Genomic DNA, 13,044 nt, shown 5'->3' with positions numbered 1-13,044 from the left:
ATGTTTTTAATGTCATTTCGTAAATGGACTCCATACAACTAATATTTTTCCTGTTCACAGGACATGTCTACATGTACATTAATGCACCTTTGTGACTGCACATTAAGTTTAGTATCTCTAATACAAGGTACTAGATAAAGACACAGTAGCAGCACTAATGCACAGTAGCAAAGGCAATTTTTTGTGACGCTTAATGTACAGTAGACTAATTCTACTGCTTATTAGCGCTTCAGCATGATTTTTGCTGTGACCTGCTAATGTGCAGTAGAACAGTCCACTGAACATTAAAGTGTCTTGTGTAAATGCACCCAGGGTATACAGAGACCATGACAAGGGTATTATTATATCTATCTTAAGATATGTGAAATGGTAGAGAAGAGAAGTTAAGTTTTCATAAAACTAGATCAATTTAGTTTTCATAAATTATGAAAAGCTTTGGAAAGCTATTAATGCACTTAATATTTAACCTCTATAGTTAACTATACCACTTATACTTCAGAGAAGTAAAATTAAAAAAATGTATTTGTGTGTGTGTGCATGCAGAAAATAAGATGGTAAGAACATGTTTTAATGCAATAGTTGCTAAATCTGTTAGAGTGTTTGTGAATAGTTTGCACAAATATATTAATTATGTATTTGAAATATGCTTTTAGAATGATATTGTGGGCTTAAAATACCATAGCTTGTCTATATTAATCATAGTTATCAATCATACATCTCTGGCTTATTTTTAGTCATCTCAAAGAAAGCAAGTCTAGGCCTAGTTTGTATTGGAAATATGTCTGTACCACAGAAACATGTATGATTCTACAGAAAGGAGGTGTTTAGGTGTTTGTGCAGTATCTGGCATTTTAGACATAACTAAGCCAATGATACAATACAGTGTTAGAGAACCAAACATTCCTCATTTCTTTTGTGAGAGGTTGATACTCAAATCTAAAAACTCGGATGAAATATGGAATGTGTTACCCAAATCCAACTTAAATTTTTGCTTAACTACAATTCTGGCAGGAATTAGATAACATGCATTAATTAGCCCTATCACATTGTAGCTGGTTGACTATGAGCTACTTGCAGATTTTCTTAGCAAATAAACCAGTCGCACATCTTGCATATTTTACAGTGTGGTATAGTTGCTAACCCAAATTAATAAAATTGAGTAGGCCTGTGTGAAGCATCAAGTATTCACTTTGGATTCATCCGATTCAGAGGACAGTGATTTGATTCAGAGATTTGAATCACTTTCCCAATTCAATTTGGCCAAGTCAGATCTGAAAGGTTTGGCGCCACTTCAGAGATTCGGCCATAGACTAAACAGGCAGCTGACACAGCTGCCTCCAGCTGGTAAGTCTGTTGGGGTTAGGAGGGGGAGGGGTTGGGGCTGGGACAAGCTGCCCAGCCAGGGCGGGGGGTATGTTACTTGGGCAGGGGGGGCACGGGATATGTGCGCAGCAGTGCTCAGAGCAGGAGCTCTGTCCTGCTGCCACTTGCCCAGTTGGTGCGGGGTGGAAGGGGGCACTACGCAGGAGTGACTCACTTCAGGCGGAAGGGGGCAAGTGGCATCAGGACAGAGCTCCTGCTCCCAGTGCTGCCGTGCCCACATCAGCACTGGAATTGGCAACGTGTAGGGGTGCACTTTAGCTTGGTGGTGCACCCCCTGCAAAAAGCGCCACCAACACTGCCGGTGGTGCCTATGGGCAGTTGCCGTTTGCCCCCCCCTGCTGCTGACAGTGTCTGCAGGTGGTCACCGACCACCGGTTGGCACTTGCCACCCCTCCTCCCCTCGCCAGTGGCGTCTGTGAGCAGCCCTCGATTTGCTGCTGGCGGCATCTGCGGGTGGTCGCTGACTGCTGGTCGGTGCTTACCACCCCTGCCCAGCAGCCAACGCAGCTGTGGCTGCCTGCGGGAGCTCCCCACTCGCTGCCGTCATGTTTCCACTGCTGCCTGCGGGCAGTTGCCATGGCCCCCCAGCCTCCAGGGGCACGTGGTGTTCATGAGCACTGGGAGCAGGGACTCTGCACTGCTGTCACTTGCCAGCCAGCTTGGAAGAGCAGGTGCTGTCACCGCTTGCCAGCCAGCGTGGAAGGGTACGGGATGTGGGCATGGCAGTGCTGGGAGTGGGGCCTATGTCCTACTGCCGCTTGCCCCCTTCCGCCTGAAGCATGCCGCACCTGCATCCTGTCCCCCCCCCCCTGCCCCAGCTGGGCAGGTGGCAGCAAGGTAGAGCCACTGCTCCGAGCACTGCCATGGCCACATCCCATGGCCCCCTGCCCTGACTAGGCAGCTTGTCCCAGCCCCCATTCCTCCCTCCCCCATGCCCCTTCCCTCCCCCCTTCTCCACCCCCAACAGACTTACCAGCTGGAGGCAGCTGTTTTAGCTGCCTGTTTAGTCTATGGTTGAATTGCCGAATCTTTTACAAATCTTTTCCCGAATAGATTCGGATGCTTCGAATTGATTCAAAGCTTTTAATTAGTCTCCCAGTTCGATTCGGATTCTGAGATTCGGTCCCCGAATCGGGCCAAATCTCCTCCAAAGCTTTGCACAGCCCTAAAATTGAGCATTAAGAGATGTTCATACAATACAATTAGTTCAAATTAAAACCAGATCCACTAGCATTCTTTGGTTATATCAGTCATGTATATTTTATTATGTAGGTTAGCTTTTGTCTTGCTTTTTACCCAGACAAATATTCAGTTTTGAATCAACTGAAATCAGAGAGTCATAACTTTTGCTTTGGCAGCTTAACCCTGTTCTTTCTTCTCAGAGTAAGGAAGAAGTGATGGCAGTAAGGCTCCGTGAAGCAGACCGCATTGCTGCAGTGGCCGAACTCCAGCAACATATTGCTGAACTAGAAATCCAGGTAACAAATGACAACCATAAACATTGAAAGTGTTTCTTAATTCTGGTTCTGATCTGTTCTTTAACATTTCTCCTTTCCATTTATTCTTTTTTCCTTCTCATTAAAGCATAAGACTGTGCTACTGAAATGTTGGGAAAGCTCTACTGTTAAATATGAGCCATTCTGATACATAAAGATGTTGTTATATATCCAAAATTACACTTCTTGTAAGTTATGTATTGCTTACAAGCCAGTGACAAGAAATAGTATGTTTTCTCATGACCTCTAGCGTGTATATTTGCCTTTTTTGCCTTTGTAGACTTCTACCACTGAATGTTTCAAAGACTGAACATTTCCCTCTAGGTGAAAAGTTTTGTTTGGAGCCAATTTCCCACAGTCTCTGTCAGGGGTTGTCAAGTGGGGGTATGAGTACCCCTGGGGGTACTTGGACCGGTTCTAAGGGTACGCGGGGATGGAGCACTGCTGCCTCCCAGGAGCAGGGCTGGGGCAGGGCAAGGGCAGCAGCTCTCCTTTATGGGATGAGGAAGCTTGCACACAGCAGCCGCTGCTGCCACACACCAGCCCGGTGAGCTTCTCTACCCTGCAGAGAGGCTCTGCTGCCCTCACCTCAGCCCGGTGAGCTTCTCCATTCTGCCACAGCCCTGCTCCTGGGAGGCGGCAGCGCTCCATCCTCACCTGCATGCCACCATCCCTGCCTCCCTGCTAAGCATCTGGCTGCATGCCACTCTCCCGTCCCGCCTCTCCCCTGTTCGGTGTCCAGTCACCAGGGGTACTTAGACCTGGGGTTTTCAGCCTTTTTTATCTATCTTATTTGGACTGAAGAAACAAATTAATGGGAGTTATCCTAAACCCACGTTTGCCTTGTCCTAGTGTTATCTATTCTGGATTTTGTAACTTGACCTATCACATAGAAATCCTGTTTGCAGTGAGGCTCTTCTCCCTGTAGTAACTGAGCATGCTTCCTTTTGGCTCCTATCTTGACTGTCTCTCTCCTTCGCAATCTCTACTTTTGGCACGCTCACTCCATGGCCTAACTCTTGCTCTAGGAATGATAAATGATGATCTACTTTCTATTTTTTTGCCTTTCAGAAGTCATGACTTAATGCCATACTGTGTCTCTGTTATGGTACAGCTATCCTACCTGAATTTCGTTACGTCACCCTAGAGAGTTTTTTTGCGGGGGCTATCCTCCCTGTAAGTTTTCAGTTACAGGTGTATCTCAACTTCCATCCTGGTTATGATTTCTTCTTCCCCTCTGAAATTTTGCCTTCAAAACCATACCTCTCTTGCTTATTGTGACCAAGCTTTTTTCTTCCTGTGATTCTTCAACTAATTATATCTTTTCCTAACCCCTGAGCTCATCTATGTATTCCAGTATGTTTTTTCAATAGTGATTACTGTTATGCAAGCTACCCTGCTTAAATAAATCAAATATCCTCTGTATAAAGTGTCCTTTATTGGAATATTTTTCCTAAAGTGCAGCAGTCACAAAGCTGATTAAAAGATAGAATAATCATTTGTTTTAATCGCATAGTGTCTATATATTACAGTGATTGGTACATTAAAAATGCATAGATAAGCAGTTCATATGTGATACTTTACTTATCTTCTCTGAAGAAAGATAAAAAAGATTGCTGTGTTTTGGTCGGTCATTTTCATTTATAGAAGGTGCTGCATATTGTTCCTTTGCATTCATTTTAGTACATAGGTATAAGGGCCAAAATGAACAATTAAATGATCTAGTTTAATATAAGCCATAGAATTTCCTCCTGTTACCCAAAAGTTGCCTGATTTTTAAAGCAGGTTAATCTAGTCTTGATTTGAAGACACTGAGGTATAAAATTCACCACTTCCCCCTAGTAGTTTGTTTCAATGGTAAAACAGTACATGTTTCTTAGTACAAATGAATTTGTCTGGCTTTAACTTCTACCCTTTTGGTTCGTGTTCCTTTTTCTGATTGATTAAATAGACCTTAAGTACCCTTTTTATTCTCCTTGTTTAAGGTACTTGTACACTGTAATCAAATCATCTTTCAATTTATTTTTGGTAAATCTAAACAAACTGAACTCTCTCTTTCTCCAGCACATTTTCTTTAGCACTCAAATCATTTTGAGGCTCTTTTCTACAACCTCTTTTTTTCAATATTCATTTTAGCTTATGGATACTAGAATTGTTGTAATATTTTTATATTTCTCATCCATGTTTTGTTCATGTTAAATTCACATCATGACTTCTGTTTATGCATTCAAAGATCATATTTCTCCCTCTGTCACAACACTAGTGCTCAGGTTTGGTTACTTATTCACTGTAATCTCTAATTCATAGAATTATAGAGAAGTAGGGCTAGAAGCGACCTTCAGATGTTATCTAGTCCAGTCCCCTACCCAGGGCCAGATTAACATGTAGGTAAACTAGGCACATGCCTAGGGGTCTTAACTGCGGGGGCCCTGATCTTTCCTTCTGTAGTGGTGGCGTGAATGGCCCTGTCTGCCTCCCTTACCCTTCCCTGTGATGGGCTTGCCTCCCTTCCCCTTCCCTGTGGCAGCTGCTTCCTAGCAGTGGCTCCAGCCCCACTCCCCATGGGTGGAAGCGCCAGGGTGGGGTGGGCGGGGGGTTGTCAACTGTCCTGGGGCCCACAAACTTCGTTGCCTAGGGCCTACTAAAAGGTTAATCTGGCCTTATCTCTTTCTCAGGCAGGATCATCCCTATCCAAAACATCCTTCACAAATCCATTGTCTAACCACTTAGCAAAACTACACAGTGTAATTTTACACTCAGTTCCTTTTAGAGTCACTGCTTTCAAGGATACAGTCCCTTATTTTGTAGGTATGGTCTACATTCTCTATTTCCTAGATGCATGACCTTGTACTTGGCTTTATTTAACATGCATTTCACATAGTGATCCTATATAAATAGGCCTCACTGCTGTTGCCTGGTGTTTTTTCAGACAAATGCATTTACTGTATTTATTTAAATCCACAATGAGTCCCCTTGTTTAACATGGAGTTGTGGGGGAGCTCTCATCTTGGATATGAGTACTGGCCCGGGGTAGGCAGTGGCTGTGGCTCAAGCCTTAGCCATCTGCTCCAGGCCATGGCCAGGATGGTTCATGCAGCAGGGGGAACACCGGGGAGACCTCATGGTAGAGGGGGGGGGGGCCCAAATATAGGGAAGACTGGGGAGATTATAGGGGAGAGAGTGTCTCTTTTGGTTGGGGCCACCCTGTGCTCTGTGCCTCTGGTTAGGGTCAGAGCCAGAGGGATTGCACAGGGTAAGAAGCAGTGGGAGGAGGCAGGTGGCATGGATGCAAATGGCAGGGGGAGGGTGGGGTGGGGAGGGCATCAGAGAGTCATGCATAGTGTTTTTCATTTTCATTTTTTACCATTTTTTTTTTTAACTGATAAATTCCCTGATATAGCCCATTCCCAACTTGTGCCAGTTAATGGGGATCTGAACTGAAAAACGGGTGGTACCAGTAAGCTAAAAGTGTCGCTGTGCCAGTTACTTGAGGCACAGGTTTCTGGCTGGATGCAGAGTGTGGGGGTGGGGGTGGCAGCAGCTGTATGGCGGGGGTGGCAGTGACCGCATGGGGGCTGGAGGAGGGGGCAGCTGGGGGCACAGGGCTCCCAGCTTTGACCCTGGATAGGATGGGCTGCAGCAGGAGCCTGCTCTCATCCCACACTCAGATCCAGGGACACAGGCCCCCCAAAAAGAGCCCGATGCCTGGGGGATACGTAGCAGCTAGAGCCGTGACCTCCCCGCCACGTATCCACTGATAGCTCCCCCTGCTTTGCTCCCTGCTGCAGCCCCAGGAGCGGCCAACGGGCTGCACTGCACCCCTCCCCCCACTCCTTCCCTAGTCCCACTCTTACTCTCTCCCTCCCTCACTGCCAATTTTTTCCCCTGATTTACACTGATTTTTTTTCCCCCCCTTTTCTTCCTTTATCCTGGCTTCATCCCAGTTTTTATGTTTCGAAGATAAACCCCCCAAAATTCCCAGATTTTATTTTTAAATAAAAACCAGAGAATGCGGAACACTACTCATGCAACAGGGGGCAGACACCGGCAGGGAGACAAGCAACTGAGGGGGCAGGCACTGGCAGGGGGTAAGTAGCAGGTAGGACAGGTGAATGGCTGTGAGGATAGGCACAAGGTTGGGGTGAGTGGCAGGGGGGCAGCAGCAGGGGGATAGGTGATAAGGGCAAATGGCACGGACAGACAGGAGTAGGGGAGGAAGAGGAAGGGGTCTGGCTACCTCCCTCCCTCTGCTGCTGCTTTCCCTGCCATAGTGGTGGGAGGGGAGATGAATTCAAGGTGACATTTCAATAATTAGATTCCAGCCATGGAAAATTATAACGAATTTATGATTTTCAATGGATAGAATCTAATTATTGGGGGGTTGCCTTAAATTCAATGTTGTCTTGGATTTGGGGGAATATAGAAAATTTGCTCAGTTAAGCTCTTTATCCACTGATGATCCTATTTACAAGTTTTATATCCATTGAAATTTAATTCAAGTGGATGGAAAAATGGACAGTGTAAATATCTGCTTATCCTAGATCTACTGAACACAAACAAATTGCTTCAACACAAGTCAGCATTTCCCAGTAGAAGCACTGTACATTTTTCAAATGTAGCAGTTTAAATTTAGGGAGTAAAATTCTATTTTGTAATGCTTTTGGTAGCTGTTTGGTTTTCTTGGCGGGGGTTTAACCTCAGTGGAGAAGGATCTGCCTCCTCCCAGTCACTTTATGGTAGCCCTTTTATGACCAAACACAGAGAAGCAGAAAGGCCTTTGGGTTGAACTGGGCTATTATTTAAGGCAGGTTCTAATACCATGAAGTACATGTAAGGAGTGGGTGTCAGACTCTGAAACAAAGTGATTGCACTTAACTTGGTGTATTGCGTTTGTCTCGGTACTTCAGGGTTGACAATGATGCAGGGAGGAAGTTAATTTACCACATAACCTTCCTTTTGAGGGGGAGGGTGCTTTTCTAAGAAGCTCTAGAGGTTCAATGTCAGGTCCACATGGGACCCATAACTATGTTTAACCTAACTTGTGCAGTTTTCTGTGAAATGTTTCGTAGGTGCAAGTGCAAGACACTGATGTTCAAATTCGTAACACTGAACATCACTACACCCACATTACTACTGATTTAACTTTACATATGCAGGTGTTAGATTTTAAATCACTGTTTTGGGGTCAATTCTAAACAATAGCGGATAAAAAGAAGTTAGCAGCTTGGCATTTTTTTTATAAACGTAGGCTACTTGGGTACCTTGCATGAGAGGTGATAAATATTATTTAAGACCTTGCATGTCATTTTTATCCTGGTCATTCAAGGCACACCTAATGTTCACAGACTTGGGATTATTAGCTTTTGAGTGAACATATTTGGGTGCAAAAAATCCATTCCACAATAGATATTCCTAAGCAAAATAAAGGTCAAATCTGTTCATTTTCAGTTCTCTGTAATCCAGTGCACTCAGTTTTAAAGAGAACTGAAAGCAAATATACAATATAGTATGTGCACAGCACTGTGCACTTAAACTCATGAAATGATTAAAAGCAGTCATGAAGAACTGCCTAAGTAAATGCATGATTTGTCACTCTTGTCTGTCCTCTTTCCTTTTGCTCTTTCTTTGTGTTTCATTTTTATTTGTCAGTTTAAGCTTAGTTTATATACCCCTCAGAAAAAGGTTATATAAACTGGGTCCAGTGTAGATTAAGTAAATTCACACCATGTAACCAAACCACCTAGGGTAGCTCCTTCTTGGCCTACTTATGTCTTCTTCCCACTCCTGCTGGGGTTAAGTGGATTTGGGCAAGGCTACCAAGTGGAACCTATGGTATGCTTCTTCTTCACGGGCACAAAACCCATCAGCAAAATCCTGGGTCTCCATTGCTCTTTTTTAGCCTTTCTTCTGCACCAACTGCAACGAGAAGAAACATTTAACTTCCTAATGTTACCTATTGATATCCTGTTGCTGTTAACTCAGCTGTGCTTCCTGAAGCTGTAAGGGCAGTAAAAAAAATAGAGCCAACCAGCTGGTCCAGTTCTCTCTGCTCTGGCCAATAAAAAGGCAGAATCATAGAAAATTAGAGTTCGAAGGGACCTCAGGAGGTCATTTAAGCCATCTAGTGGGACTCCTGGGCAAGTGGCTTCCCAGGGTTAAAGTTGAGCTTCCGGGGTTAAAGCTGCGCAGTGGGGCAGTCCTAGGAGGGTGGCAGCCAGCTCTGCATGCTCCGTCCTGCTCCTGCTGAGCCGTGGTATAAAAAAGGCTGGGAACCACTGATCTAGTCCAACCTCATGCTCAAAGCAGGACCATACCCAAGTATATCTTTCCAGCCAGGGCTTTGTCGAGCTGGGCATTAAAAACCTTGAAGTATGGAGATTCCATCCCCTCTCAGAATGTCTTGAGATGAGCATGGAGGAGGTGGGAATGGGCTGCTCTCATGCATACCCACCTCCCTGAGTTGTTATATCTGCTGCCTTCCACTCAAAATCACCCACTGGTGAGTTGAGAAACTGGACTGAAATTTTGAACAGTGATAACAATTTTAAGAAAACTGAACTCGTTCACATGTTAGTTTGGCTGATCTGGACAGAAGGTAACATCGCTTCCTATTGGCACGTTTCAGGCAAATTCAAAGAATTTGTTGCATCTCCCCTTTCTTCAACTATGTATAAACTTCTCCAAGGATAACTATAAAGGAAATCCATGATTGCGCTAGTGTTCTCTCCCGTGGTTTAAACTGGTAACACTGGTTCTCTAGAATTAGAGCCCTTTGCTGACCTCTGTTTAATAACTTTTCCAAGTACTTACTGTTAAGTAAAGAAATTGTTTCCATCTTTTCAAGTTACAGGAAACTTTTTTTTTTTACTCTTATCAATAGTGGTATGTGATGTTAGTGATGTGTTTTTTGAAAGTCTAGAATGAGTCACTCAAGTCACTGAAAGGCCACTAGTCACCACATTTACCCTTCTTAATAAACTTAATTTACATTTTTAATGCAAAGTGTCTTTACCACACAGCAAGAGCTTAAAAAGCCTCCTCTGATAGCAGTGAAAAGCAAACTGAGGCAGATTATTGCTATGTAGACAGTTCTAAATCAGTGAAAAAACACTTCGGAAGGAAAAGAGCTTCCTTTCATCTGCTACTGATCCAATAACCTAACATAATATGCTGATTTCCTTTGATTTGGCTCTATAAACTGTTGTTTATATTATACTAAACCCATAGATTTGCATACAAAAAATTGTTCAGAAATGTTCTTCTGCTGTTCAGGGTGGACTCTACATATTTTAACTGTGGAGTTTAGCCCACACTCAGATAATCATGAATTTCACCTGGGATTGTTCAAGTGCCCTCTGTGGCACCACACACGTCTAGAGCTGAGACTGAAATGGCTGACATTATCTCCAGTTCGATTTCTTGCCAGGCCTAACTGTGTGGCTAGGGACATTCCAGGATTAGAACATTTTTCAGTGTTCATTTACGCCTTCCTTCATCTTTGTTGTTATCGCTGTTATATTAATGGTGGGCAGTTTGCACAGTTGCATATTTACTTTGTTTGTACCAGGGTCTTCCTTTTTGGTCCTGGCCAATGGAAAAAGAATAAAATAAAAACAAATCTGTGGAATGAAATAGATGTTTAAATACTTGTAGTACTGGCAACTTATTCCTGTTTATTCTGCCTAGATAAAGCCCATTGAATTCAATGATTGCTTGAGGTTTAGGGTCTTCACTTTGATTTGCCAAAAGAAGGCAGAGAGTGTGGCTTCGTTACCATGCACTTTTAAGGCTGGTTGCTTGCTCTTAAGAAATTACAGTGGGACTTCTTACATCAGTGGGGCCTTGGGTCCTGACATTCAGTCATGAAAGCCAACTCCCAATAAGTTTCTATTACTACAGTAAACTGGTGTATTCATTCACTGGTGTTCAACTATTCTTATTGCAAAAAAAGTTCTCATTTTAGAAATGTTTAGATTTAGCAAATATTTTCTTAAATGTTTTCACTGTCCTGATAACATACATATTGATTGCTGTGTCTGTTGTGGATATTTCATTTGTTCTATAAATGTACGTTTTAAACGTGTATAGACCAAGCACTCTGCACTATGTCATGACCTTGTCTAACACCACAGATTTTCTGTAATAGTACTCCCAAAGTAAAACCCACATCCTACGAATAACCTTAGGTTTTTGAGACCTATGCAGAGAAAGATTACTAATTGTTTATGTTATTTCCTTTAATGGTGCATGATATTTTCTACCTTAAACTTTAAGATTCCGTTTAGAATTCACAAGTTCACGTTTCCCTTCATTAATGAACTGTTTCAATTCTGAAGTATTTAATACTTCAAACTAAGTACTTGTTTAAAAAACAAAATTCACATAAAGAAAAAAAACCCAAATCCTTAACATTTAATATTAAATATGGTTGGCCTTTCACAATGTAAAGCCATTGGAAGATGAGCTGAAAGCACTGATCAAAGATGTAGGTAGTCGCAGGCAAGCCGGTAGATGCAGCAAACTTCCTTCCAGCTGCTTCAGAAGTGGTGGTAGACTCTGAAGAAAATATCATCAGACTATCCTAATATGGGACAATAGTGACTACAGTGTTGGCATTTCAGGGTTCAGGATTAAAATGGAGGCAAATACAGAGTCAAGAGAGCCATCCTCTGTGGTGGCTTCAGCTGTGTTTAAAACGGACAATTTAAATAGGAAAATGTATATTGTTTTTTACAACTGATGCAGTTCTCTGTATTTTGATATCAACCCTGATTTGGGTGCTTTTTTCCATTATGCTGCTATTTGTATGGCAAATTATAGTTATATTTTATTATTTCAGGGGAGCTATAAAGATTCTGGCATCTGTCTAGTAGATAGTTGGAGAAGGTCAGATAAGTAAGCGTGAGTGTGCTTAGGTCCATGTTTTAAATAACCTTAAATTGCCTTAATTAAGCTTCAGAGTTAACTGCCTCCATTATCAAATTGGGATTAATACCTCAATTATTTGGAAATGCAGCAAGGAAAGTCGATTTTAATTTGGTGAGCTGCAGAACACTTGGCAACTATAGCATACTACCAAATGCAACTTCAGCAGCAGAACATCTCATTAGATTCTTTTTTATGCATTTCAAAAAACTAACAAAAAGTATTCCTTCTCATTTCATTGAGCTAGATAGATCCTTCTCTGAAATCAAGATTCGTATTGTTGCAGACTCTAAGATGCACCATTCTTAAATCGTCACTGAAAAAAATCAAATTTGGGAATGGTTTGGTGCCTTTCCTGTTAGAATTAATTAACATATTAGAGGCTTTTAAGCCAACACTCCACAACCTACAGGTCACAGTGACCCAGTTTGCATCAGAGGCAGGTACCCAGCTGCCACTACCCTTTCTCTGCATAACACTGGAGAGGAAAGCATTTTGAAAGGTTTGAAGTTGTAATGCAAACTCCTGGTTCCTTACTGATGTAAAGCTTTCATGTAGTAGCGTTTCCGAGTAATGTAGTGTGTCTCATCTCAGGTTAGCTACAGGAAATTCCTTTCCATTCTATGGGTTGAAGACCTAGCCTTGGTTATTCATAACCCCTTGACTACAGAAACATGATACCTGGCAATGACAGTCTCAGCACCTGAACAGCAACTAGTACAGAATTTTGTAGTTTGTCACCTTATCACAGACTGCCACAAATGCATCATCAAACCTATTTCCAATTTTAGGATTCCTGTGGAATTTCAAATCAAGTTTAGGGTCTCAAACTACTCCATGTTCTAGGTCTGCATCACCTAACGTTCCAGGATGAAGACCATGGTATACAACTTTTGGTATTTTCTTCTGGCACCATGGAAATCTCTATACCATACTAAGGATAAAACACATCTCTGGGAGACTCAGCTTTTTGCGGGGCTCATCTGAGACTGGAATGAACTTCCCCAGGAAATAAAGGCCCATCACAAGCTCATTAGTCATGTATAGGGACCTACTTAATTTGCGATTTCACAGAAAACACAAAATTGGGCATTGTCTGAGAAGTCTGCAAAATAAAATTAAAAACCCCATGCTAAAAATAAAATGCTGGCACCCCAGTGGGGGCCAGTAGTCCTCGTGGTTGCTGCAGCCTGGCCTCACAGCCTGCCAGGCAGGAGGAAGTTGTGAAAGGGAGCAGCTC

At 42.8% G+C, this 13,044-nt stretch overlaps 1 protein-coding gene across 14 annotated transcripts in view; it reads left to right on the top strand.

The window, feature by feature from the left end:
• EVI5 (ecotropic viral integration site 5) overlaps positions 1-13,044 on the top strand; it is a 161,732-nt gene that overhangs the window by 112,229 nt on the left and 36,459 nt on the right. For all 14 annotated transcript variants that reach the window (XM_006021827.2, XM_006021826.3, XM_006021832.2 and 11 more), the window contains one exon: positions 2,766-2,861. In XM_006021827.2, the coding sequence (XP_006021889.1) occupies positions 2,766-2,861 (96 nt within the window). The remainder of the gene's footprint in view (positions 1-2,765; positions 2,862-13,044) is intronic.

This window comes from Alligator sinensis, unplaced genomic scaffold (genome assembly GCF_000455745.1).
Source record: "Alligator sinensis unplaced genomic scaffold, ASM45574v1 scaffold199_1, whole genome shotgun sequence".
In the NCBI taxonomy this organism is placed as follows: Eukaryota; Metazoa; Chordata; order Crocodylia; family Alligatoridae; genus Alligator; species Alligator sinensis.
This window is presented reverse-complemented; position numbering and strand designations above follow the sequence as displayed.